This window comes from Oncorhynchus keta, chromosome 15 (assembly GCF_023373465.1).
Source record: "Oncorhynchus keta strain PuntledgeMale-10-30-2019 chromosome 15, Oket_V2, whole genome shotgun sequence".
NCBI lineage: Eukaryota > Metazoa > Chordata > Actinopteri > Salmoniformes > Salmonidae > Oncorhynchus > Oncorhynchus keta.
In genome coordinates this window covers 12,057,990-12,084,508 of record NC_068435.1, presented here as the reverse complement: position 1 = coordinate 12,084,508, position 26,519 = coordinate 12,057,990, and the positions used below count along the sequence as shown (strand labels likewise).

General features: G+C 43.1%; 1 protein-coding gene across 4 annotated transcripts; it reads left to right on the top strand.

Annotated features, from left to right (window-relative positions):
* The first annotated feature begins 157 nt into the window (after window positions 1-157).
* On the top strand, window positions 158-26,519 carry LOC118394415 (tyrosine-protein kinase JAK1-like). 4 transcript variants are annotated; one of them, XM_052463395.1, is made up of 25 exons: window positions 158-301; window positions 4,586-4,781; window positions 5,362-5,479; window positions 5,672-5,810; window positions 5,935-6,098; window positions 6,229-6,433; window positions 6,616-6,768; window positions 7,862-8,044; window positions 8,234-8,391; window positions 8,549-8,663; window positions 8,887-9,076; window positions 14,041-14,144; window positions 14,627-14,782; window positions 18,059-18,146; window positions 18,965-19,092; window positions 19,930-20,065; window positions 20,149-20,300; window positions 20,553-20,703; window positions 21,570-21,664; window positions 22,062-22,242; window positions 22,323-22,447; window positions 22,791-22,963; window positions 23,869-23,986; window positions 25,664-25,774; window positions 26,161-26,519. In XM_052463395.1, exons 2-25 carry the CDS (start codon window positions 4,598-4,600, stop codon window positions 26,284-26,286), a joined length of 3,453 nt encoding a protein of 1,150 aa, XP_052319355.1. In that variant the 5' UTR covers window positions 158-301; window positions 4,586-4,597; the 3' UTR covers window positions 26,287-26,519. The 4 variants fall into 4 exon arrangements, 3 of the variants coding, with proteins under 3 accessions (XP_052319355.1, XP_052319354.1, XP_052319356.1); XM_052463394.1 differs by having other exon boundaries at window positions 248-412; XM_052463396.1 differs by lacking the exon at window positions 158-301 and adding an exon at window positions 996-1,082.

Here is a 26,519-nt window from a genome sequence, read left to right as displayed (position 1 = left end):
TTTATATTTCACAATGTTATTATTGAGCTCAGCTACGGAATGTTCTTGACACCTACTGTGCAAAATATTCCTTGCTTTAAAATTGCTCCTGAATTGAAGTATTTCATCGTAACTAAATTGAAAAAGCCTGGTAGTAGTAGTACACGGGTTCATTCTGTTTCCGCTAGATCGGTTAACCAATAGACGTAGTTGGGCGTGGATTTTCGAAAGCGTTTTCGGGAATTGACACAACGCTTGCCTGGAAGACCCAAGACCGAGATTTGCAAACTTCATTGCGCAGGACTGAACACCTTTATCAATGGTAAATGCTGAGAAAGTCATTATAATACATAATAATAATTGTACATTGATATTGAGGCACTCGTGAAAGACAGGGTTGTTTTTCCAGAGATTCGTGGACGGCAATACATAGGTGAGTTTCATTATGAGTTGTTTCATCATGTACAGGTCAACTGTATACTGTAAAGGACTGTATGTTATGTATAATGACAGATACCTGTAACAAATCGAACTTCTCTGAAATGAAAATGGATGGCCCTCCCTTCAACAATATATATGTTTTACGTGACCCTCCCTGAACTAAGTGATCCTCCCCTATACCCAAAATAATAATTAAAAACTAAAGTAGATAGCAGAGAACATGCCTACCGTTTAGCCTCACTTTTAGGCGGACACGAGCCGTTTTAGTAACTGTTCTTATAAGCATTACATGGCAATGTAGTCATTTTGACAGTGCTGCAGGCCAGAAGGTTGTGGGTTCGAAGACCACCACTGACAAGATATATTTTATAACAAAAGTATTGAATTCATCTATAATTTTATTTGTGGGTCCCAGAAAAAAAAGCCTTTTATAAATGAATTTCATGCAATTCTAAGTTATCTTACATGACTGGAGGCAAGCAGTTATTTTTTTGCAATACTACACAAAAGCATGTGAGCGGAGTGGAACGAGCAGTCGTGCATTCATTATTTGGTCGTGCATTCATTATTTGGCGGAGCAGTAGCGCTCAGCCACGAGTTCTGGGCACGCTCTACCCAGTGTATTTCGGTTTCTTTGACCAGGTTTCCATCAAACCTTTTATGTGAGTAAAGTACATGTCGGATAAAAAAAATAAGTAATGACAAGCTTTATGGAAACAGAAGATTTTCCGGTAAACCTTCCGAATGTCGTTCAACACAAAACACTCTAGACAAGGTGGCATCTTTTTGTGTCGGTAAAATGAATTATGCCAGACGTGTAGTTGGAAACGTTATTTTTATGCGCAAATAATGATATAATAACCAACATATCGAAGTGAACTTGGAGTCATGCGTTGACGTGTTGTGTGGTTCTCCCACTTTGACTGGTCAGGAAAGCATACATTTTATTAGGTAGGTAGATGAACGTTACAGGGTGGCGAAGGTTCAAGGTGATGAGCTTGATGCTCTTTTCCAATAAATATCGAGGGTCTTATTGTTGTGACGTGATAATCGATGCTTTGCTGCCGTTTGACAAATAAACATAATATTGCTCTTTTGTCCATGATAATAATCTTATCATGTAGGCTATACGTGCGCTCTAGCCAACAACACACAGATAGCGATGTTGGCTAGAGCGCACGTGCTAATAACAGTGGTCCCCTATATAACTTTTTTTGTGAGAACCGTAAGTAGAGGTGTTTCAATGGAAACCTATTTAACTTGTATTTTTTATTCGGTACATGGTAATTTAACCACAAAAGGTACTTACTACGTCATCACGTGCAGCCTTTTATCTGCAACATCTCAATTTGGTGGAAACGTCTCTGGCGGGGCAATGCGCACATTGTTTTTATGCGGATTTTAGAATATTCACATGAAAATCTCGCCAATTGGATAGAAACCTAGCTATTATCACAATGTTTAGTTTTTAAGGCATATTCTGTTGTATTTAATAGCCTACCCAAACACAAGTAATGCGCAGAAGTGTTGAGTATCTAGGTTTCCATTCAATTGGTGACAGATTTTCATGAAAATAATCTACAATCCACATAAATAAAATATGCGCATTTTCCCACTAGAGATGTGTTTACTAGAGATGTGTTTACTAGAGATGTGTTTACTATAGATGTGTTTACTAGAGATGTGTTTACTGGAGATGTGTTTACTAGAGATGTGTTTACTAGAGATGTGTTTACTGGAGATGTGTTTACTATAGATGTGTTTACTAGAGATGTGTTTACTGGAGATGTGTTTACTAGAGATGTGTTTACTAGAGATGTGTTTACTAGAGATGTGTTTACTATAGATGTGTTTACTAGAGATGTGTTTACTAGAGATGTGTTTACTAGAGATGTGTTTACTATAGATGTGTTTACTATAGATGTGTTTACTATAGATGTGTTTACTAGAGATGTGTTTACTAGAGATGTGTTTACTGGAGATGTGTTTACTAGAGATGTGTTTACTAGAGATGTGTTTACTAGAGATGTGTTTACTAGAGATGTGTTTACTAGAGATGTGTTTACTATAGATGTGTTTACTAGAGATGTGTTTACTAGAGATGTGTTTACTGGAGATGTGTTTACTAGAGATGTGTTTACTATAGATGTGTTTACTAGAGATGTGTTTACTAGAGATGTGTTTACTATAGATGTGTTTACTAGAGATGTGTTTACTATAGATGTGTTTACTAGAGATGTGTTTACTAGAGATGTGTTTACTGGAGATGTGTTTACTAGAGATGTGTTTACTAGAGATGTGTTTACTGGAGATGTGTTTACTAGAGATGTGTTTACTGGAGATGTGTTTACTAGAGATGTGTTTACTAGAGATGTGTTTACTAGAGATGTGTTTACTAGAGATGTGTTTACTAGAGATGTGTTTACTATAGATGTGTTTACTATAGATGTGTTTACTATAGATGTGTTTACTAGAGATGTGTTTACTAGAGATGTGTTTACTGGAGATGTGTTTACTAGAGATGTGTTTACTAGAGATGTGTTTACTAGAGATGTGTTTACTAGAGATGTGTTTACTAGAGATGTGTTTACTAGAGATGTGTTTACTAGAGATGTGTTTACTAGAGATGTGTTTACTAGAGATGTGTTTACTAGAGATGTGTTTACTGGAGATGTGTTTACTAGAGATGTGTTTACTGGAGATGTGTTTACTAGAGATGTGTTTACTAGAGATGTGTTTACTAGAGATGTGTTTACTAGAGATGTGTTTACTATAGATGTGTTTACTAGAGATGTGTTTACTAGAGATGTGTTTACTGGAGATGTGTTTACTAGAGATGTGTTTACTATAGATGTGTTTACTAGAGATGTGTTTACTGGAGATGTGTTTACTAGAGATGTGTTTACTGGAGATGTGTTTACTAGAGATGTGTTTCCATCAAATACATTTTGCGGTTAAATTCCCATGTACCGAATAAAACATTGTTACGTGGGTTTCCTTCGCATTTTCAACTCTACTGATGGTTTTGTCACTAAATGTTTAGCGTTATATAGGGACTGTGCCCCCTCTGGTGTTGGCAAGTGAGCTGTTGCCAACAGCTCGGGGGTATAGCTACACATTGCGATTACTATGGACAAAAGAACGAGATAAGCGAGATTATTTTAATTTGTCAAATGGCAGCCAATCATCATTTCACCAGAATAAGACTCTCGATATTTATTGGAAAGGAGAATCAAACTCATCACCTTGCACTTTCAACACCCTGTGAAGTTCATCATTGATTTAATCTTTAGCCGAATAAATTGTACGCTTTCCCGAGTGGTGGTGGGAGGACCACAACATATTTTCGCCTAGATGATGGTTATTATATCAATATTTGCGCATAAAAGCGTTTCTACCGCAGTGGCATGTATTCATGGATTCCAATTTCTCTCTGTTTTCATAATTTTATGTCAATTCGCAAGTGGCTGAATCTCACTGGAGAAATCATCCGAGTGAGGGAAACAGCGCCCCTCTGTCTCTGTATGTGTAGCCCATGTATCTGATGCTGTCTGGAACAAAAGAGTATGACATGTTACCACCGTAGCATTTGATTGACTGATGCCAGCAAGTATTTGGCCTCCTCCCTTGATCATTAAAAAAAAAAAAAATTAGCCAATCAGCATTGCACTGAGCTCAACTCTGGGTTGTCCTGGTGCAGCAAAATGCCTCTCAAGGGAGGCCAGTTTGGATTTGGCTTGACAGTGCCCCGTGCACAAAGCGAGGTCCATACAGAAATGGTTTGTTGAGATCGGTGTGGAAGAACTTGACTGGACTGCACAGAGCCCTGAACTCAACCTCATCGAAAACCTTTGGGATGAATTGGAACGCTGACTGCGAGGCAGGCCTAATCACCCAACACCAGTTCCCGATCTCAGTAATGCTGTTGTGGCTGAATGGAAGCAAGTCCCCACAACAATGTTCCGACATCAAGTGGAAAGCCTTCCCGGGAGAGGGGGACCAACTCCATTTTAACAAAGGGTGTATCAACTCCATATTAATGCCCATGATTTTGGAATGAGATGTTCAACAAGCAGGTGTCCACATACTTTTGGTCATGTGATCTATTAAAGCCACATAGTAACCAACTTCTTCACCCTCTCAACATTCACCTTATCTCATTCAGTGAAGCAGGACAATGGAAGTGGGCAGGCAACTGTTGGTGAAGATGAGGATGAAGAGGAAGGGCGAGTTCACCTCAGTTCCTGTAATGGTGCAGGGCCTCGAGGTCCATCTCTACCTGGAAGACTCTCCCCAGCTGGAGTTTCTCCGGGGTTGTTACACTGCTGAGGAGCTGTGCACAAAGGCAGCCAAGAAGTGCGGTGAGTCTGAGTCACGTTAGTGTTGACACATACACTGAGTTTACAGAACATTAGGAACACCTGCTCTTTCCAACTTGACACAACTGTAGGAAGTAGTCAACATGGGCCAGCATCACTGTGGAACGCTTTCGACACCTTGCAGAGTCCATGCCCCAACGAATTGAGGTTGTTCTGAGGGCAAAAGGGGGGGATGCAACTCAATATTAAGAAGATGTTCCTATTGTTGGTTAAACTGTGTATGTTTCCCCAACTCTGTTCTCTCTCTCTCTCTCTCTCGCACATACGCGCACACACACACACACACACACACACACACACACACACACACACACACACACACACACACACACACTATTACTTGGTGCCCCATCTCAGTTTTTTCTACTCTGTTTTGTATCCTTCTTTTCAGAGTGGAACATTCAGCAGGATATTTTCACTCGGACCGTGTTCTCGAGAAATTCCAAAAGTCTTCCTTCTCCCTCCTGACTTATTTGAATGTTTGTCATGGATCATGAATATGACATCATGTGTGGTTCTTGTTGAGGGAAATCATGTCTCTTTTTTAATTTTTTTTTTTTAGGCATTTCCCCTCTTTGCTGCAATTTGTTTGCCCTGTATGATGATGTCAGGAACATCTGGTTCCCTCCGAATCACACCTTCAAGGAAAGCAGCCGCTTAAAGCTCCACTATCGCATGAGGTAAGCATTAGGATAAGCTACTCCTCAGTTTGTCACAACTATTGAAGAGGGACCATTTTAGGATACAGCAGCTACTTGGTCTGTAAATTCAACAAACTTGTTGAGTTAAAACCATTTCTTTCTTACAAAACGTTCATACTGACAGTGAAATACCTTTTTTTAAAAAAAGATAACCCTGATCTCTTTATTCAGGTTCTACTTCACCAACTGGCATGGTGCGAATGAGAGTGTGCCACGTGTTTGCAGACACACCCTCAAGAGTAAGAACAGCAATGAACCAGAGGGTAACCCCCTCCTTGACACTGCCTCACTGAAGTATCTGTTTGCCCAGGTATCCTCTCACACTCCGAACATATTTTCACACAGTTTAAAACAGGTATATACTCAAATGGAGAGCTCTAGCATACACAATCATATATCTTGAATCGTTAGTTTGTGTGTTTTGATTTTCCCAGGGTCAGCATGACTTCCTGAAGGGGTGGGCCACACTGGGTAACCCTCAGAATGAAGAGGAGGTCCACTATATTGAGAATGAGTGCCTGGGGATGGCAGTGTTGTCTATCTCACACCATGCCCTGGACAACAACATCGTCATCCCTGGTGTAGCAGGGCAAATCAGGTAACCAGTCACAATCCCAGAGGCTCAAAATTAAACCGTTTACCATCTTTCTTAATACGCAACCATTTATGCTCATGCACACACACACACACACACCCGACTCACACACAACTCCTTCCATCCCACCCAGCTATAAGAAATATATCCCAGATAGAGTGAACCAAATCATCAAGCAGCGCAACTTCCTGACCCGACTCCGTATCTCCCGGGTGTTCCAGGACTTCCTCAGCGAGTTCAACAACAACACAGTGCAGAGTGACAACGTCAGCACGCACGACATCAAGGTCAAATACCTAGCTACATTGGAAACTCTGACCTGTGGGTTCGGCTGTGAGGTGTGTAGCAAGATGTACTACAGTACCCATAATGCTCTGTGCAACCGTGTTTACAGACTCACTCTCAGAAAAAAAAATTGCGCTGGGCCAAAGACAGAACCAGGCGGTACTCCGATAGTCTAAGGTCTGTGTAAAGAAGTTCCTGAAGCTAACAAAATGGTGTCCTGTCTCATTAATACAAGGAGTATGAGCCCAAAGTGCTCCGTGTGACGGACAGCGAAGGGGAGATCCAAGGAACACCCACTTCCTGTAACCAGGGTCAGCCCACCCAGTACCAAGTCCTTGTGTCTGGAAATACAGGGATCAAGTGGCGGAGGAAGCTACAGAATGTGACAGTGAGTATATTATTTTGGCACTTATAATGTGTAAATTATGGCACACCTCTGTATTGTATTTATTACTTATTAGTCACATGCTGAATACAACAGTGAAATGCTTACTTACTAGCCCCTAACCAACAATGCAGTTTTAAAAAATTACAGATAAGAATAAAAGTAACAAGTAATGAAAGAGCAGCAGTGGAATAACAATAGCGAGACTATATACAGGGGGCTACCTGTACAGAGTCAATGTGGAGACTATATACAGGGGGCTACCTGTACAATGTGGAGACTATATACAGGGGGTACCGGTACAGAGTCAATGTGGAGACTATATACAGGGGGTACCGGTACAGAGTCAATGTGGAGACTATATACAGGGGGCTACCGATACAGAGTCAATGTGTGGGGGCACCGGTTATTTGAGGTAGTATGTACATGTAGGTAGAGTTATTAAATTGACTATGCATAGATTACAACAGAGAGTAGCAGTGGTGTAAAGAGTGAGTAGCCATTTCACTAAATGTTCAATAGTCTTATGGCTTGGGGGTAGAAGCTGTTTTAGAAGCCTCTTGACTTGACGCTCCGGTACCGCTTGCCGTGCGGTAGCAGAGAGAACAGTCTGTCTAGGGTGGCTGAAGTCTTTGACAATTATTAGGGCCTTCCTCTGACACCACCTGGTATAGAGGTCCTGGATGGCATTAAGCTTGGCCCCAGTGATGTACTGGGCCATTCGCACTACCCTCTGTAGGTCCTTGCGGTCGAAGGCCGAGCAGTTGCCATACCAGGCAGTGATGCAACCAGTCAGGATTCTCTCAATGGTGCAGCTGTAGAACCTTTTGAGGATCTGAGGACCCATGCCAAATCTTGTCAGTTTCCTGAGGGGAATAGGTTTTGTCGTGCCCTCTTCATGACTGTCTTGGTGTACTTGGACCATTCACATTTGTTGGTGATGACCAGGGAACTTGAAGGTCTCAACCTGCTCCACTGCAGCCCCGTCAATGGGAATGGCTTCGTAGTCAGTCCTCTTTTTCCTGTAGTCCACGATCATCGTCTGGTATTTTGTTTATCAAGAGATAAAAAAATGTCATGTTCATCTATTTCTCAGAATGCATGGACTGCCAAAGAGAAGAAAAAATCCCTGAAGCACAAAACCAACATAAACCTGACGAACAAACCACCTCAAGGCGTTTCGAACGACTGGAAAACCTTCTCCGATTTCCATGAGATCACACACATCAACATCAAGGGCTCCGCAGTCACTGTCCACAAGCAGGACAACAAAAATATGGTAGAGTTTCATTGTTTTGAAGTTTCAGGGAAAACTTATTTAGCTAAATGTTTAATAGTATCTGAATGAGCGATCTTGAATGAGGCTAAGTTCCATTGCTTTACATTACGTTGGTGTGTTCTCTTTGTGCCCATTGTTACGTTGGACATTCACCTTCTTCGTTTTGTTGTCACTTTATTTCTACCACAGGAACTGGGCCTGGGTTGCCATGCAGAGGCGTTGTCTTTTGCCGCCCTTATTGATGGATACTTCCGTCTGACGGTGGACGCACATCACTTCCTGTGTACAGACGTGGCCCCTCCCTCTGTGGTGCGGAACCTGCAGGAAGGCTGTCATGGGCCAATCAGGTGAGTTTAAATATCCCCATTCAGTTGTCATTGGATAGAGAACATGTAGTAGTTCTATAGTCAAATTTGTTTGATTTATACAGATATTGATATAATAATACTTCTATACTAGTGTAGAACTGAATTGATCCAACCCTTTTGGCCCCTCCCCTTCCAGCATGGACTACACCTCCCACAAGCTGCGTCAGGAGGGCGATGAGGAGGGCATGTACGTCTTGCGCTGGAGCTGCATCAACTATGACCACATCCTCCTGACTGTCACAGGCAACGAGGTACAGCACCACTAACACCACCTGCCTCACCCACAGTCATGTATACAACGACTCTCATTTTAAGACAATCGTATGTTTATTTATTTTGAAAACAGGTCTATATTGTTAGTGACCATAATTTGCCTGAACTGAATTGTGATAATTTGTTGCTGTATGAATTCCTGTGTTAATAATTGGACTGATGTATTGCTCTCTAACCTCTTTCTCCTCTTGGCTGCTGTAGGTGGACCTGACCAATAGTCGTCCGTACCGTAGCTTTAAGATTGAGGTGGGCCCGGAGGGCTACAGCCTGAATGGTACGGACCTGAGGCAGCCCTCCCTCAGGGAGCTGACGGAACAGCTGATTGGCCAGACTCTCAGTACAGACAGAGGCTTCTTCCAGCTCCGCAAGGCCTGCCCTCCCCAGCCCAGAGGTATGGTATGATACCCTGTCCATGGTACCTAATGCCTTACCATAGTCCTACCCTCCCCAGCCCAGAGGTATGGTATGATACCCTGTCCATGGCACCTAATGCCTTACCATAGTCCTACCCTCCCCAGCCCAGAGGTATGGTATGATACCCTGTCCATGGCACCTAATGCCTTACCATAGTCCTACCCTCCCCAGCCCAGAGGTATGGTATGATACCCTGTCCATGGTACCTAATTCCTTACCATAGTCCTACCCTCCCCAGCCCAGAGATATGGTATGATACCCTGTCCATGGTACCTAATGCCTTACCATAGTCCTACCCTCCCCAGCCCAGAGGTATGGTATGATACCCTGTCCATGGCACCTAATGCCTTACCATAGTCCTACCCTCCCCAGCCCAGAGGTATGGTATGATACCCTGTCCATGGCACCTAATGCCTTACCATAGTCCTGTCCAAAGGTTTGGTATGATACCCTGCCCCAAAACTATCATCACAGCAATTCATTCCTTACCATACAGGCATTGGTACATTATACCATACAATACACCAGGGGGCCTCATTTATAAACATCACGTACACACAAAATATGCCCCAAAACATGCGTGCGCCAGTTTCCACGCAAAAGTTGGCTTTTATTTTAAAAAACTGAACTTGACTTGAGAATGTGCCTTTCCTCCCGCTAACTTTAGACCATGTAGTTGATATATTGTAAGAAGGCAAAAGTAGCCTTGTAGCCCTATAGCCATGTAGCCCTGTAGCCCTATAGTCCTGTAGCCCAGTAGCCCTGTAGCCATAATAGCCCTGTAGCCCTGTAGCCATGTAGCCCTGTAGCCCTATAGTCCTGTAGCCTTGAAGCATAGTAGCCTTGTAGCCCTGTAGCCCTGTAGCCATAGTAGCCCAGTAGCCATGTAGCCCAGTAGCCTTGTAGCCCAGTAGCCATAATAGCCCAGTAGCCATGTAGCCATAATAGCCCAGTAGCCATAATAGCCCTGTACCCATAATAGCCATGTAGCCATAATAGCCCTGTAGCCCAGTAGCCATAATAGCCCTGTAGCCATAATAGCCCTGTAGCCCAGTAGCCATAATAGCCCTGTAGCCCAGTAGCCATAATAGCCCTGTAGCCATGTAGCCCAGTAGCCATGTAGCCATGTAGCCCAGTAGCCATGTAGCCATGTAGCCCAGTAGCCATAATAGCCCAGTAGCCATAATAGCCCTGTAGCCATAGTAGCCCAGTAGCCATGTAGCCATAGTAGCCCAGTAGCCCAGTAGCCCTGTAGCCATAATAGCCCTGTAGCCATAATAGCCCTGTAGCCCAGTAGCCATAATAGCCCTGTAGCCATGTAGCCCTGTAGCCATAATAGCCCAGTAGCCATAATAGCCCAGTAGCCATGTAGCCATAGTAGCCCAGTAGCCCTGTAGCCATAATAGCCCTGTAGCCCAGTAGCCATAATAGCCCTGTAGCCATGTAGCCATAATAGCCCTGTAACCCAGTAGCCATAGTAGCCCAGTAGCCATAATAGCCCTGTAGCCCAGTAGCCATGTAGCCCAGTAGCCATGTAGCCCAGTAGCCATAATAGCCCAGTAGCCATAATAGCCCTGTAGCCCAGTAGCCATAATAGCCCTGTAGCCATAGTAGCCATGTAGCCCTGTAGCCCAGTAGCCATGTAGCCCAGTAGCCCTGTAGCCATGTAGCCCAGTAGCCATAATAGCCCTGTAGCCCAGTAGCCATAATAGCCCAGTAGCCATGTAGCCCTGTAGCCCAGTAGCCATGTAGCCCAGTAGCCATAATAGCCCAGTAGCCATAGTAGCCATGTAGCCCAGTAGCCATGTAGCCCAGTAGCCATGTAGCCCAGTAGCCATAATAGCCCAGTAGCCATAGTAGCCTTGTAGCCATAATAGCCCAGTAGCCATAGTAGCCGAGTAGCCTTGTAGCCCAGTAGCCTTGTAGTCTTGTGCAAATGGAGAATATAATGACACTCATGAAATCATGCAATCATTTGCCATTAGTGAGAAGAGCGAAAATCTATTTAGGCCTATGTTATCTCTACATTCTAAAATAATTAGAAAACAGGCATATATTTCCTATGATTAATTTAATTTCCATGATCATTGCAGAATACATTCTTCGCCATTTCTGATTGGTATGGTTTCATACTGGTGAAATAGCCTATAGGCCTACAACTAGTGAAGATCCAATCCGCAGCGCAGTTTTTACGCTACAACAGATGGTTCACCTTTTCCTATTGACGTTTGTAGGCTACGTTTGAATACGGTAATGTTAATATTTAATTTACAAACATCATACACTACACTGAGTGGACTAAACATTAAGAAGACCTGCTCTTTCCATGACAGGCTGACCAGGTGAATCCAGGTGAAAGCTATGATCGCTAATTGATGTCACCTGTTAAATCCACTTCAATCAGTGTAGAGGAAGAGACAGGTTAAAGAAGGATTTTTAAGTCTTGAGACAATTGAAACATGGTTTGTTAATGTGTGCCATTCAGAGGGTGAATGGGCAAGATGAGATTTAAGTGCCTTTGAATAGGGTATGGTAGTAGGTGCCAGACACACTGGTTTGAGAGTGTCAAGAACTGCAACGCTGCTGGGTTTTTCACACTCAACAGTTCCCAGTGTGTATCAAGAATGGTCTACCAGCCAACTTGCCACAACTGTGGAAACCATTGGAGTTAACATGGGCCAGCATCCCTGTGGAACGCTTTCAACACCTTATAGTCCATGCCCTGACAAATTGAGGCTTTTCTGAGGGCAAAACGGGTGCAACTCAATATTAGGAAGGTGTACCTAATGTTTTGTACACTCTGTGTATATCATAACCATTGCAGAATAAATTCCTCACCTTTTCTGCCCATGATGAGTTCTTATTCCCTGAGTAGCCATACAACAAATTACCATGTGCATCTCTCATTTTAATTGGGCCTAGTAGATAGGCTATTATCATTTCATCCGGCAGGGAGTGTGGTTTATAACACACAGTAGAATTGAACATGGAAGTGTGTAGGATACCACTTTAAGTAGGGCTACTGTAGTTTTCATCAGAGTAGATCAATGTTTCAGAATTCGCAGGCAGTGCAGCATATTTAGGTTCCGGGAAATTCAAATGAAATTCAAATGTTAGAACGATCTGTTTACAGGTCCACAACAAATTGTAGTTGTTTTTCTTTCAGAAACGGTCAGATACAACAAATGTCACTACAAAACAAAACATTCTGCCAACACTTCCAAAGACATTTGATCAAGTTCGCCATTTACTAGGCCTAATTCCAACACTTCCAAAGACATTTGATCAAGTTCGCCATTTACTAGGCCTAATTCCAACACTTCCAAAGACATTTGATCAAGTTCACCATTTACTAGGCCTAATTCCAACACTTTCAAAGTATACAGCAAATAAGGCTGTTATTGTCACCATAAAAGGTGAATGAGGGGCGTTTTTCAGGCGGAGTTATAATGCCCGGTTCACACGCGCTCAGTTTTACGACCGGTCGGATTTATAATGTGAAAAAGGCGTATGTACAGAGCCTTCAGAAAGTATTCACAGCCCTTTACTTTCCCCCATGTTGTCGTGTTACAGCATGAATTTAAAATGACATTTTGTGTCACTGATCTACACACAATACCCCATCATGTCAATGTGGAATTTTGTTTGTAGATTTTTTATTTTTTTTATTTTTATTCACAAAACATTCTAAACTGAAAAGTATTCAACCCCTTTGTTATGGCAAGCCTAAATAAGTTCAAGAGTCTCAATGTCAACAATGAAGTGAAGAGGCGACTCCAGGATGCTGGCCTTCTAGGCAGAGTTCCTCTGTCCACTGTCTGTGTTCTTTTGCCCATCTTAATCTTTTCTTTTTATTGGCCAGTCTGAGATATGGCTTTTTCTTTGCAACTCTGCCTAGAAGGCCAGCATCCCAGAGTCGCCTCTTCACTGTTGACGTTGAGACTGGTGTTTTGCGGGTACTATTTAATGAAGCTGCCAGTTGAGGACTTGTGAGGCATCTGTTTCTCAAACTAGACACTCTAATGTACTTGTCCTCTTGCTCAGTTGTGCACCGGGGCCTCCCACTCCTCTTTCTATTCTGGTTAGAGCCAGTTTGCTCTGTTCTGTAAAGGGAGTAGTATTAAGTGTTGTATGAGATCTTCAGTTTCTTGGCAATTCGCATGGAATAGCCTTCATTTCTCAGAACAAGTATAGACTGACGAGTTTCAGAAGAAAGCTCTTTGTTTATGGCCATTTTGAGCCTGTAATCGAATCCACAAATGCTGATGCTCCAGATACTCAACTAGTCTAAAGAAGGACAGTTTTATTGCTTCTTTAATGAGCACAACCGTTTTCAGCTGTGCAAACATAATTGCAAAAGGGTTTTCTAATGATCAATTAGCCTTTTAAAATGATAAACTTGGAATAGCTAAGACAAGGTGCCATTGGATGGTTGCTGATAATGTAGATATTCCATAAAAATTCTGTCGTTTTGGTAGTCATTTACAGCATTAACTATGTTTACACTGTATTTCTGATCAATTTGATGTTATTTGATGTGCTTTTCTTTCGAAAACAAGGACATTTCTAAGTGACCCAGAACTCTGAATGGTAGTGTATTTATTGTCATGTTGAATTCAAGCTGTAACCCAACAAAATGTGGAATAAGTCAAGGGGTATGAATACTTTCTGAAGGCTCTGTATGACCGAGTGCCAAGTTTATAAATCTCTATCTTTGTGCGTGCGCGGTCTTTTCAGAAATGGTGCACGCGATATTTAGTGTTACATTTACACAACGGTTAGAAGTGAATTCTTCTGTTCATACTAATATCAAACAGGAAATGTTGCTCAGTAACCGTGGTTTTCTCTGTTACCTCATCTCACTTTAGAGGGATGTGTTTGGCGTGTCTTTTGTTTCCTATTTCAGTTTCCTATTTCAGCGTGGTTTTTCGTTTTCTTCAGAAATCTCTAACCTTCTGTTCGTGACAAAGAGAGAGGTGGAGCCGACACACCCCATACAGAGTCAACTCATCTTCCACAGGATCCTCAAAGAGGACATTTTGCAGGTGTGTGTGTGTGTGTGTGTGTGTGTGTGTGTGTGTGTGTGTGTGTGTGTGTGTGTGTGTGTGTGTGTGTGTGTGTGTGTGTGTGTGTGTGTGTGTGTGTGTGTGTGTGTGTGTGTGTGTGCATTGGGGTCCCGAGTGGCGCAGCGGTCTAGGGCACTGCATCTCAGTGCTAGAGGTGTCACCACAGACCCTGGTTCGATTCCAGGCTGTATCACAACCAGCCGTGATTGGGAGTCTCATAGGGCGGCACACAATTGGCCCAGCGCCATCTGGGTTAGTGTTTGGACGGGATAGGCCAGTTAAATATGTTTTTAAATAAAAAATGTATGCATGTGTGTTTTCATGCTAGGCTATGTACAGTATGTGTGTGTGCACAGGATGCCCTACACTGGCAATGCTACCTTTTTCATTCATTTGTTTGACATCAACAGTTTTGCTTTTCTGTCATTAACCAGGTCTATGTCTCCCATATGTCTATCTAGGAGGAGCACTTGGGCTCTGGCACCAGAACTAACATCTATGCTGGCAAACTGAAGATAAAGTGTGAGGAAGAGAAGGATGTATGGGGTTCCCAAACCCACCACCAGGTCAAAGTGGTCCTGAAAATGCTGCGGTCCCAACACAGGGACATATCTATGGTGAGAACAAGCACGTGCACACCCTCACACATTCTGTATAAATATCAGGGGCTTTATAAATATATTTGATTGACATTCACACAGTGGTGTAAAGTACTTAAGTATACATGTTTTTTTTTAAGTACTACTTAAGTTGTATTTTGGGGTATTTGTTCTTTACTCTTTATATTTTTGACAAATTTGACTTTTACTACATTCTTAAAGACAATCTCTACCTTTTACTCCTGTACATTTTCTCTGATACACAAAAGTACTTGTTCCATTTCGAATGCTTAGGCAGCACAGCAGTATGTTCCAATTCACGCACTTATCAATATAACGTGTTGTCATCCCTACTGCCTCTGATCTGGCAGACTCACTAAACACAAATACTGAGTTCGCAAATTATGTCTGAGTGTTTGAGTGTGTCCCTGTCTGACCATAAATAAAAACAAAAAAGAAAATGGTGCCATCTGGTTTACTTAATATAAGGAATTTGATGTATAGAATTTACTTTAACTTTTTACTCAAGTATGACAATTGAGTACTTTTTACAACCACTGATTTAAAACCAGATACTTTTACTCAAGTAGTACTTTACTAGCAACGCTAAGCAACATTGTTAATTTGAAGGAATGAAACAGTTGGCCAATGGATGAACATACTCTAAACTTTTAAATGTTTAAATCCAACAGATTTTGATTGAATTATAGGACATAACATTTTACTGGCACGGACAAATAGTGGAGTTCAGGGATTTTGGTGGGAATTCAGGAAGTCAATTTATTGCCAAATTTCACTTTTGTTTTCTCAGAATGTACTCATGTATACTCTTTGTAACGGTATCCAGTATTTTGTAAATATTACGTGTTTAAAATAAAGAAAATGATATGTGATGCATTTGCATAAATACACGTGGTCCTTCTGTGGCTCAGTTGGTAGAGCATGGCGCTTGTAACGCCAGGGTAGTGGGTTCGATTCCCGGGACCACCCATACGTAGAATGTATGCACACATGACTGTAAGTCGCTTTGGATAAAAGCGTCTGCTAAATGGCATATATATATATATGCATGTATGAATACATTAACATGAAGGGGTGGAACAACCTCCAAAACGTACTCTGTCTAGGCCTACCTGCACTCACCTGTGCTGTCTAGAGTGACTCATTAATTACTGTGGTCGTCACGTTCTCTTGCATAATTTAATAGCAGGATAGTCTAAGATTAAAAATCAACAGGTTTGGCTCTAGATTACACCTATTTATATATCACTATAATCCGAGTGTTCACTTACGAAAGTTGCTTTCATTTCAGCACATCGAAATTTGTTAACATTTCAACTGTGTAAAAAATAAAAAAGATATTCCCCGTAAAATGAACACCTATCAAAATAAAGTGCTCTTTCTTCTGATGTAAGTGTGGAGACAATGTGTTCAATCCCAGACTAAGCTTTAGCGTTCTCATAAATGCAATACAAAGACAGTATATTCCGTTGAGTCCATTTCAGCCATTACCGGGGTGTGTTTGACAGGCATTTGTGGTCCGTGCCGTTTTAAGATGAGGGAGGGAGATTAAAAATACATAATAATAATGATCATGACCTTATTTCTATTACAAAATATTGGATGACTGTCTTTCATATTCCATTCACCCAGTTCAATGTAACAGCGATAGGTTTAGGTTTACATGATACTCAAATGTTCTTTGGCTACAACCTAGCCTATGGATGAACGATTACAACATAGGTGCATCCAGGTCGAGAAAAACATTTTGAGGTGACAGACAGTGACACATTCAATACATTGTTGCACACTGTTGTCTGCATCTAGCTGATATATAGGGTTTAATCATTAGTCCAACAGTTGCAAACAAACGTTTCTATTGGATAAATTCAGATATATTTATCCCCGTTTGCTTCCATTTAAGACATTTTTTTAAAAACAGAATCGGCTTTAATGAATACACCCGCTGAACACAGTTTACTTTCATAGCAGCCACGTTGTATTCCTTCTCGCATCTACGCGGTCTCCTCTCAACTTTTGCCTTCGCTTATGGACTTCAATGCACAACACACCAGCTGTATTTGGTCAGGTGAAAAAAACCTTTCCAAGCCAAACCATATCATAACCACTACACACAACCTACATCGTTGTCACCATATTAGCTAACGTCATAGTCAACATAGCTAGTAGAACTAACGCGTTAGTAAACCCGCTACAATCATGCGTTAACATTACAGTGTACAGTCAGTAAGCAGTTTAGAACTTACACCGGGGGGCCCAGTGGCAATACATTTTTAAAACCAAAAGCTTACCTTGACTTGGAAGAGTTCCAGTGTTGTGTTGGATAGTCATAGCCAGCTAGCTAACATAGTATCCCGTTGTTTGAGCAGGCTAAACTAGCTAGCTGTATTTGCTAGCTAAGTAAAACTGGGAAAAAAATCTCTCTCTCTTGCTTCTCCTTCATTTGGGAATAAATGAATTAGTTAAAAACGGTTCAAATATTGTCTTTCTCTCTCTCTGAGTCAACTGCTCACCACATGTTATGCACTGCAGTGCTAGCTAGCTGTAGTTTATGCATTCAGTACTAGATTCATTATTTTGATCCTTTGATTGAATTGACAACATGTCAATTCATGCTGCAAAATCTCTGATAGGTTGGGGGACATCCTCCAGAAGTTGTCATAATTACTGTATTGACATCAATGTACCCAGAGGAGGACAGAAGCAAGCTGGCTTCCGGTTACACCATGGTGCGACCCTACAGAGTGCTGTTGAGGCTACTGTAGACCATTGCAAAATAGTGTGTTTTAATCAATTAAAACACACTATTATTTGGTGATTATTTTTAGAATGATTTTATCTATAAAAAAACAACCTTTTTTTAAATGTTTAAAAACATTTCGTTTTATGAAATTCACTGAGGAGTATGGTCCTCCCTTTCCTCTGAGGAGCCTCCACTGCTGACAGGTCTTTACAAACATTTCCTCGGTTGTAGCATTACCTGGAAAAAAATTCAAGCAAGAGTATGAAAGAGTCGCAGGAGTAAAATCAATCCATCGAGATTTAAATGACAAGTGACCCTCAACCACAGGAAAAAAGATAGAGGGCGGGCCATGCGCTTTGTTAATTTTACTGGGCTTTACTTTTACTAAGGTATGTTTTACTTTTAGTCAAGTATGACAATTGAGTACTTTTTCCACCACTGCACACATTTCCTTCCTCCATTACCTGTCTGACTTTGTGTTTCTTTGACCTTTTGACTTTGATCTTTTACGACGGACCTCTTTCCGTCAGGCTTTCTTTGAGACGGTCAGTATGATGCGTCAGGTGTCCCACCAACACATCGCTCTGCTGCATGGCGTCTGTGTTCGCAACCAGGACAGTAAGTCGCCCTTCCTTCCACCATTCCTCTTGTCTTCATTCTTTTTTAACCCCCTTTTCTCCCCAATTTTCATGGTATCCAATTGTTAGTGGCTACTATCTTGTCTCATCGCTACAACTCCCGTACGGGCTCGGGAGAGACGAAGGTCGAAAGCCATGCATCCTCCGAAACATATCCCAACCAAGCCGCAGTGCTTCTTAACACAGCGCGCCTCCAACCCGGAAGCCAGCCGCACCAATGTGTCGGAGGAAACACCGTGCACCTGGCTACCTTGGTTGGCGTGCACTGCGCCCGGCCAGCCACAGGAGTCGCTGGTGCAAGGATATCCCTACTAACCCGGACAACGCTAGCCCAATTGTGCGTCGCCCCACAGACCTCCCAGTCACGGCTGGCTGCGACAGAGCCTGGGCGCAAACCCAGAGTCTCTGGTGGCACAGCTCGCGCTGCGATGCAGTGCCCTAGACCACTGTGCCACCTGGGAGGCCTTTATCTTCATTCTTAAACTGACACTCAGCGATATGCCACAAGCCGCAGGATGAATCTAAGTTATTGTAGATGATTGTGATGCTAGACTATGTACTCGCAACAGAATATCTGCTACAACGTGATACGTTCTTAGATACTGCTGTTTACTTCATGCTTCACTGAATGATGATGTAATGACATAGTGTCTGCATTTGCAATATGCCATATGTTGCGGTAAATACTTCATATCTCTGACAATTCAAAAGAAAAAAAGCAATTTGCTAGTGCTTTTACATCTGAAAATGGGCTAGACTTTTTTTTGGGACCTCAACCTGTGTGTGGTCCCTGTTCAGATATCATTGTGGAGGAGCATGTGAAGCTGGGTCCTCTGGATGTGTTCATGAAGGGGTGTCGTCTTCAACTCAGCACTTCCTGGAAATTCCAGGTGGCCAAACAACTGGCCAGCGTCCTCAGCTACCTGGTGAGAAACCATCAATCAACCCTGATTCACACTATAGGGCCAAGCCTAGCTGTACTGGGACGGCCTGCTTACGCATCCACCATAGTTAATGGAACTGTGCTGGAAAGGACAATATGCAAGGAAAATATCAGAGCCAGTCCAGTATGGTTCACGTTGGCCCTATAGTATAAAACAGACATAAAAATGTGCCATGATAACATTACAGTCTGTATTCCTACCAGAATGTAAGCATCTGGGAACTTGGTGCCAACCTGGAGTAGACAGTCATTTGTTAAAACTTGTACAGATGCAGTCAAATATATTGACAACTTTGCTCTTTACAATGTTCAGTTTTTTTCTTTACAAAACTGGTTGAATGGCTCTTTTTACCACATAGGCACCTGCAACATACCACAGGTAAAATACATGATACATTGAACACAAAATCATTGCTTCCAACCAAATTTTGAATAATTTTAGTCCAGGCCATTTTTGACTTTCACGTGAAAGATCTTAATTTCAGTTATCATTTTTTTCCTTCTTGGTCCTGTGCCGTTGTCAATCAAACAAATACATGTGTACATTTTTTACACATTAAATATCAACTTATTTTGAAAGAAATCATGCAAGGGTGGCTATATATTTGTCTGTATATGTCAGTGGAGGCTGTTGTGCGGAGGACAGCTCATAATAATAGCTGGAACGGAGAAAATGGAAACCATGTGTTTGATGTATTTGGTACCATTCCACTCCAGCTATTACCACGAACCCGTCCTCCCCAACTCAGGTGCCACCAACCTCCTGTGGTATACGTCTATATGGCTGTGGACCTGACCCTTCCCTGTATTTCCCTCTCAGGAGGATAAGAAGCTGGTCCATGGTTATGTGTCTGCTAAAAACATCCTAGTGGAGCGGGATGGCCTGGAGGGAGAGACTGGGCCCTTCATCAAACTCAGTAACCCTGGGGTCCCCATCTCCGCACTCAACAGACAAGGTGTGTGAGAGAGTTTGTGAGAGAGAGTTTGTGAGAGAGAGTTTGTGTGTGTGTCTAGCTGATGAGGCTGTGTTGTATTACAGAGTGTGTGGAGAGGATCCCGTGGATCGCCCCAGAGTGTGTGAGGGACAGCCAGGTCCTGAGTGTTGCGGTGGATAAGTGGGGCTTCGGCACCACGCTGTGGGAGATCTGCTATGATGGAGAGGCTCCTCTCAAAGACAAGAAACTCATAGAGGTACACACACTTCCCCTCACAACACAACAGAATTACTAACATACAGCGAACAACACGATCTCTCCCTCACAACCACCCCATAGACTGCCCATACAAAACATGAATGTATCCCTTATTTACCCAGGTGATATCTCTTTCAGAGGGGAGGTCTTTCTGGAGTTATTTCATTGAATACACCTGTTGTTGTATACCCAAAGTCTTGGTCCCTGATCTGTCTCCTGATCTGTCTCCTATCTTTCTCTCTGTGAGCAGAAGGAGGTGTTCTACTCGGCCCAGTGTTCCCTGGTGACCCCAGCCTGCCCTCAGCTGGGTGAGCTCATCACCAAATGCATGACCTACGACCCCAAGAGGAGGCCCTTCTTCAGGGCCATAGTCAGGGACCTCACCGGGGTGGCTGAGCAGAGTAAGCGGATAAAGAGGACTCATCTTCCATGTTTCTCCCTCTCTGTCACATTCCCTCAGTTTCTCTGTGACCTTCCCTCAGTTTCTCTGTCACGTTCCCTCAGTTTCTCTGTCACATTCCCTCAGTTTCTCTATGACCTTCCCTCAGTTTCTCTGTGACCTTCCCTCAGTTTCTCTGTCACGTTCCCTCAGTTTCTCTGTCACGTTCAATCAGTTTCTCTGTCACGTTCCCTCAGTTTCTCTGTCAAATTCCCTCAGTTTCTCTGTCACGTTCCCTCAGTTTCTCTGTCACGTTCCCTCAGTTTCTCTGTCACGTTCCCTCGGTTTCTCTGTCACATTCCCTCAGTTTCTCTGTGACCTTCCCTCAGTTTCTCTGTGACCTTCCCTCGGTTTCTCTGTGACCTTCCCTCCGTTTCTCTGTGTGGCCTTCCTTCCGTTTCTCTGTGTGGCCTTCCCTCCGTTTCTCTGTGTGGCCTTCCCTCCGTTTCTCTGTGTGGCCTTCCTTCCGTTTCTCTGTGTGGCCTTCCTTCCGTTTCTCTGTGTGGCCTTCCCTCCGTTTCTCTGTGTGGCCTTCCCTCCGTTTCTCTGTGTGGCCTTCCTTCCGTTTCTCTGTGTGGCCTTCCTTCCGTTTCTCTGTGTGGCCTTCCCTCCGTTTCTCTGTGTGGCCTTCCCTCTGTTTCTCTGTGTGGCCTTCCCCCTGTTTGTCTCTGTGACACCTTCACTCTTGTCATTGTCATCTTTTTCGGTCACGCTCTCTCAAATGCATGTGTATATGTGGACAAGTGTGTGTGCACGTGCCTGTGTTTATATTATAGGCAATGTCTGAGTATAAGTAGTATAGCCCTGCCTCTGTGGCCCCTCCCCCAGACCCAGCTCTGCCTCCTGGTAGGGTGCCCATCCAGGAAGTGGACCCCACCGTGTTTGAAACCAGGTTCCTCAGGAAAATCAAAGACCTGGGTGAGGTAGGGAGACTCCTAATACATGTAGACTTTTGGGGTGCATGTCCACATTAAAGGGGTAATCTGTGATTGGTACAATACATCCATTGTTGGATTTATGAATTCCAGCCAATGATTGTTGAAGAATATCACTTCTAAATGTCTCATGAGCTTAGTTCAATTGTCTTACCCAATCAGAACCCAGAATATAAGCTATAAATATACATTTTTAATTTAAATATAATGGGGTGGCGGTTTGTTTTATGAATCAGTTTGTTCCCCTGTAATGTGATGATTGTGGTATGTAACAGTGTGTGTGTGTGGATATAAACTGTACCTGTATGGCTTTCATCAAAATGGTTCACGATGTCTGTGGCATTATTCTTTAAAGTGTGTGTGTGTGTGTGTGTAATATTCACAGGGCCACTTTGGCAAGGTGGAGTTGTGTCAGTATGACCCCTGTGGGGACGGTCGAGGGCAGCTTGTGGCGGTCAAGTCTCTGAAGCCAGAGAGCAGAGGTCAGCTGTGGAGAGAGATAGACACCATGAGAGAACTCTACCACCACAACATTGTCAAATACAGAGGAGTGTGTAGCGAGGATGGTGAGGAGAGCTCTGCAGTCACACACACACACCTCATCCCAGTGACGGGGATTGTGTTAACACTGTGTTTCTCTGTCTAGGTGGGAGAACCACTAAGCTGATCATGGAGTACCTGCCAGCGGGGAGCCTGAAGGACTACCTGCCCTGGAGGAAACACCAGACTGACCTCAGGAGACTCCTCCACTACGCCCTCCAGATCTGCCAGGTGTAGTAGTATGGAGCTTCATTAATACCCCCAAAATGAATGACATTTTAATTTCATCCTTTTTAATCCCACCCTATTAGGTGTTTACTGCAGTTTGTGATGTTGGACAGAATTTAAACCATTGCACTCCTTTAAATGCACTTTCTGTTACTTGGTAACTGTTGCCTAGTACCAAATGGAATGTTGTGGTAAATGTTTCAAAGACTCGTAGTAAAAGCACAAGACTGCCAGGTAAATAGCTATACAAACTATAAAAACGTGTGTGTGTGTGTGTGTGTGTGTGTGTGTGTGTGTGTGTGTGTGTGTGTGTGTGTGTGTGTGTGTGTGTGTGTGTGTGTCTCAGGGAATGGATTACTTGGGATCCCAGCGGTTCATCCACCGGGATCTGGCAGCTCGGAACGTTCTGGTGGAGAACGAGAGCACGGTGAAGATCGGAGACTTTGGCCTGACCAAGAGCATGAAGGAGGACAAGAGTTACTACACTGTCAGAGAGGAGACAGACAGCCCTGTGTTCTGGTGAGCAAATGTAGACATAGAATGACAACACAGGAGGTTGGTGACACCTTAATTGGGGAGGACGGGCACGTGGTAATGGCTGGAGCGGTACAAGTGGAAAGGTATCAACAACATCAAACATATGGTTTCCATGTGTTTGATGCCATTCCATTGACTCCGTTCCAGCCATTATTATGAGCCGTCCTCCCCTCAGCAGGGGCGGTGCACAATTGGCCCAGCATCTTCCGGGTTTGGCCGGGTAGGCCATCATTGTAAATAAGAATTTGTTCTTAACTCATTTGCCTAGTTAAATAAATACAAATATTTTAAAAATAATTAAGTCTCGTAGCAAGCGGTCTGAATACTTATGTAAAAAACTTTTCACTTTGGCATTATGGGGTATTGTGATGTCACTATGGGGTATTGTGATGTCACTATGGGGTATTGTGATGTCACTATGGGGTATTGTGATGTCACTATGGGGTATTGTGATGTCATTATGGGGTATTGTGATGTCACTATGGGGTATTGTGTGAAGATTGATTGAATACATTTTTTAATTAAGCTGTAATGCAATTTTTTTGTTGAAAAAGTCAAGGGGATCAGATTCAATACTGATTTTCGCTCCTATGATGTTAGCAGGACGGGGCTCAGTGTATTTACATTAACTCACATGGGCGACAGGTAGCCTAACGGAATCCCTGAGCTGACTAGGTGAAAAATCTGTTCATGTGCCCTTGCTCTGCATAAGAGCGTCTGCTAAGTGACTGAAATGTACATATTAACCTTGGTTCATTAGGCAGTTGACACCCAACGGAAGAAAACAAACCGGAAGGAACTACCTAAACTTGTCCAATAAGAAACGCTCATTTTCGGTTGCAGAACATTTTGCTACGTTGTGCCCTAACCCATGTGTTGCCTTGTAGGTACGCTCCCGAGTGCCTGGTGGACTGTAAGTTTTACCCTGCGTCTGACGTGTGGTCCTTCGGAGTGACCCTCTATGAGTTGTTGACCTACTGTGAGACAAGCAGCAGTCCTACCACGGTTTGTTAACCTCACTATGAAAATATATTAATACAAATTCCTAAAACTTTATTGATTTGACAAATACCAGGGGTCAGACCTGTTAACATGTATCTGATGAGATACCAGGGGTCAGACCTGTTAACATGTATCTGATGAGACCAGGGGTCAGACCTGTTAACATGTATCTGATGAGACCAGGGGTCAGACCTGTTAACATGTATCTGATGAGACCAGGGGTCAGACCTGTTAACATGTATCTGATGAGACCAGGGGTCAGACCTGTTAACATGTATCTGATGAGATACCAGGGGTCAGACCTGTTAACATGTATCTGATGAGATACCAGGGGTCAGACCTGTTAACATGTATCTGATGAGACCAGGGGTCAGACCTGTTAACATGTATCTGATGAGATACCAGGGGTCAGACCTGTTAACATGTATCTGATGAGATACCAGGGGTCAGACCTGTTAACATGTATCTGATGAGATACCAGGGTCAGACCTGTTAACATGTATCTGATGAGATACCAGGGTCAGACCTGTTAACATGTATCTGATGAGATACCAGGGGTCAGACCTGTTAACATGTATCTGATGAGATACCAGGGGTCAGACCTGTTAACATGTATCTGATGAGATACCAGGGGTCAGACCTGTTAACATGTATCTGATGAGATACCAGGGGTCAGACCTGTTAACATGTATCTGATGAGATACCAGGGGTCAGACCTGTTAACATGTATCTGATGAGATACCAGGGGTCAGACCTGTTAACATGTATCTGATGAGATACCAGGGGTCAGACCTGTTAACATGTATCTGATGAGATACCAGGGGTCAGACCTGTTAACATGTATCTGATGAGATACCAGGGGTCAGACCTGTTAACATGTATCTGATGAGATACCAGGGGTCAGACCTGTTAACATGTATCTGATGAGATGTATCCTAGTCTTAGTTAATTAAACTAGTGTCTGTCTGTTTTGGGGTCAAATAATTCTGAAGTTCAATACTCTGAGCGGTGCACTTTTCCACTTCCCTTCGTGGATTAATAAAAGAAATGACTAGAAACTCCTTCCCCATGCTTGTACCAATCCTTCATGGATTTATAAAGGAAATGACTAGAAACTCCTTCCCCATGCTTGTACCAATCCTTCATGGATTTATAAAGGAAATGACTAGAAACTCCTCCCCCATGCTTGTACCAATCCTTCATGGATTTATAAAGGAAATGACTAGAAACTCCTTCCCCATGCTTGTACCAATCCTTCATGGATTTATAAAGGAAATGACTAGAAACTCCTCCCCCATGCTTGTACCAATCCTTCATGGATTTATAAAGGAAATGACTAGAAACTCCTTCCCCATGCTTGTACCAATCCTTCATGGATTTATAAAGGAAATGACTAGAAACTCCTTCCCCATGCTTGTACCAATCCTTCATGGATTTATAAAGGAAATGACTAGAAACTCCTTCTCCATGCTTGTACCAATCCTTCATGGATTTATAAAGGAAATGACTAGAAACTCCTTCCCCATGCTTGTACCAATCCAATGCTTCTAAATGCATGAGAAGAGTGCATAAGTGGATACTTTGGGAGAAACGACTGTGGTGTTGGTAGGGATCGAACTGGAGCGTAGGACCAGTGTTTCATCTGTTTTGGTTTTGATCATATGTTATGGTTGTCCACAGGTATTCTTGGAGATGCTTCGTCCAATCCAGGGTCAGATGAATATCACCCAATTGGTGGAAGTGCTGATGGCCGGCAGGAGGCTGCCCTGTCCACCTCACTGCCCGGATGCGGTAAGAGAACCTTAAACACATGACAAGTTTGCATTTCCTGCAGGAACTTTCTTGCAACAGCAGGGTGATCAAATTAAGATCTGACACATGTATTAAAACAACAATCCTCAATAGGAATGAGTAGGAATAGAACAACCTGCATATCTAATGGCTTTGAGCAGGTTGCTCGTTATCAACGCCGATGTACATCAGCATAAAAAGGAAAATTGCATCCACGAGGATAAACATGTCTTCCCAGGTGTGTTTATCATAGCAGCGTTTTGACCCTTAGCTTGCGGGATATTTATTTGTTATGCTTCTCGACCCCCAAAAAAAAAAAAGTTTGAAGATTTTTATATCTGGGCTCTGGTCTTTGCACTTCTGTGTGTGTGTGTGTGTGTGTGCAGGTATACTCTCTGATGAGGAGGTGTTGGGAGAGTTCCCCGGAGAACAGGATTCTGTTCAAAGACCTGATCACAGAGCTGGAGCTGCTGCTGGATGAGAGGCACGGAGGAGATGGACTGGCTGTCTGACCTGACGAAGCTGCAGCTGGACGAGAGGCACGGAGGAGATGGACTGGCTGTCTGACCTGACGAAGCTGCAGCTGGACGAGAGGCACGGAGGAGATGGACTGACTGTCTGACCTGACGAAGCTGAAGCTGCTGCTGGATGAGAGGCACGGAGGAGATGGACTGACTGTCTGACCTGACGAAGCTGGAGCTGCTGCTGGATGAGAGGCACGGAGGAGATGGACTGGCTGTCTGAC

Excerpts from the sequence above, each read along its gene's own strand:
- LOC118394415 (XM_052463395.1), top strand. The coding sequence starts at position 4,598 with ATGGAAGTGGGCAGGCAACTGTTGGTGAAGATGAGGATGAAGAGGAAG. Across the intron at positions 14,783-18,058 it reads AACACAGGGACATATCTATG|GCTTTCTTTGAGACGGTCAG; the intron begins GTGAGAACAAGC and ends TCTTTCCGTCAG. Across the intron at positions 19,093-19,929 it reads CCAGCGTCCTCAGCTACCTG|GAGGATAAGAAGCTGGTCCA; the intron begins GTGAGAAACCAT and ends TTTCCCTCTCAG.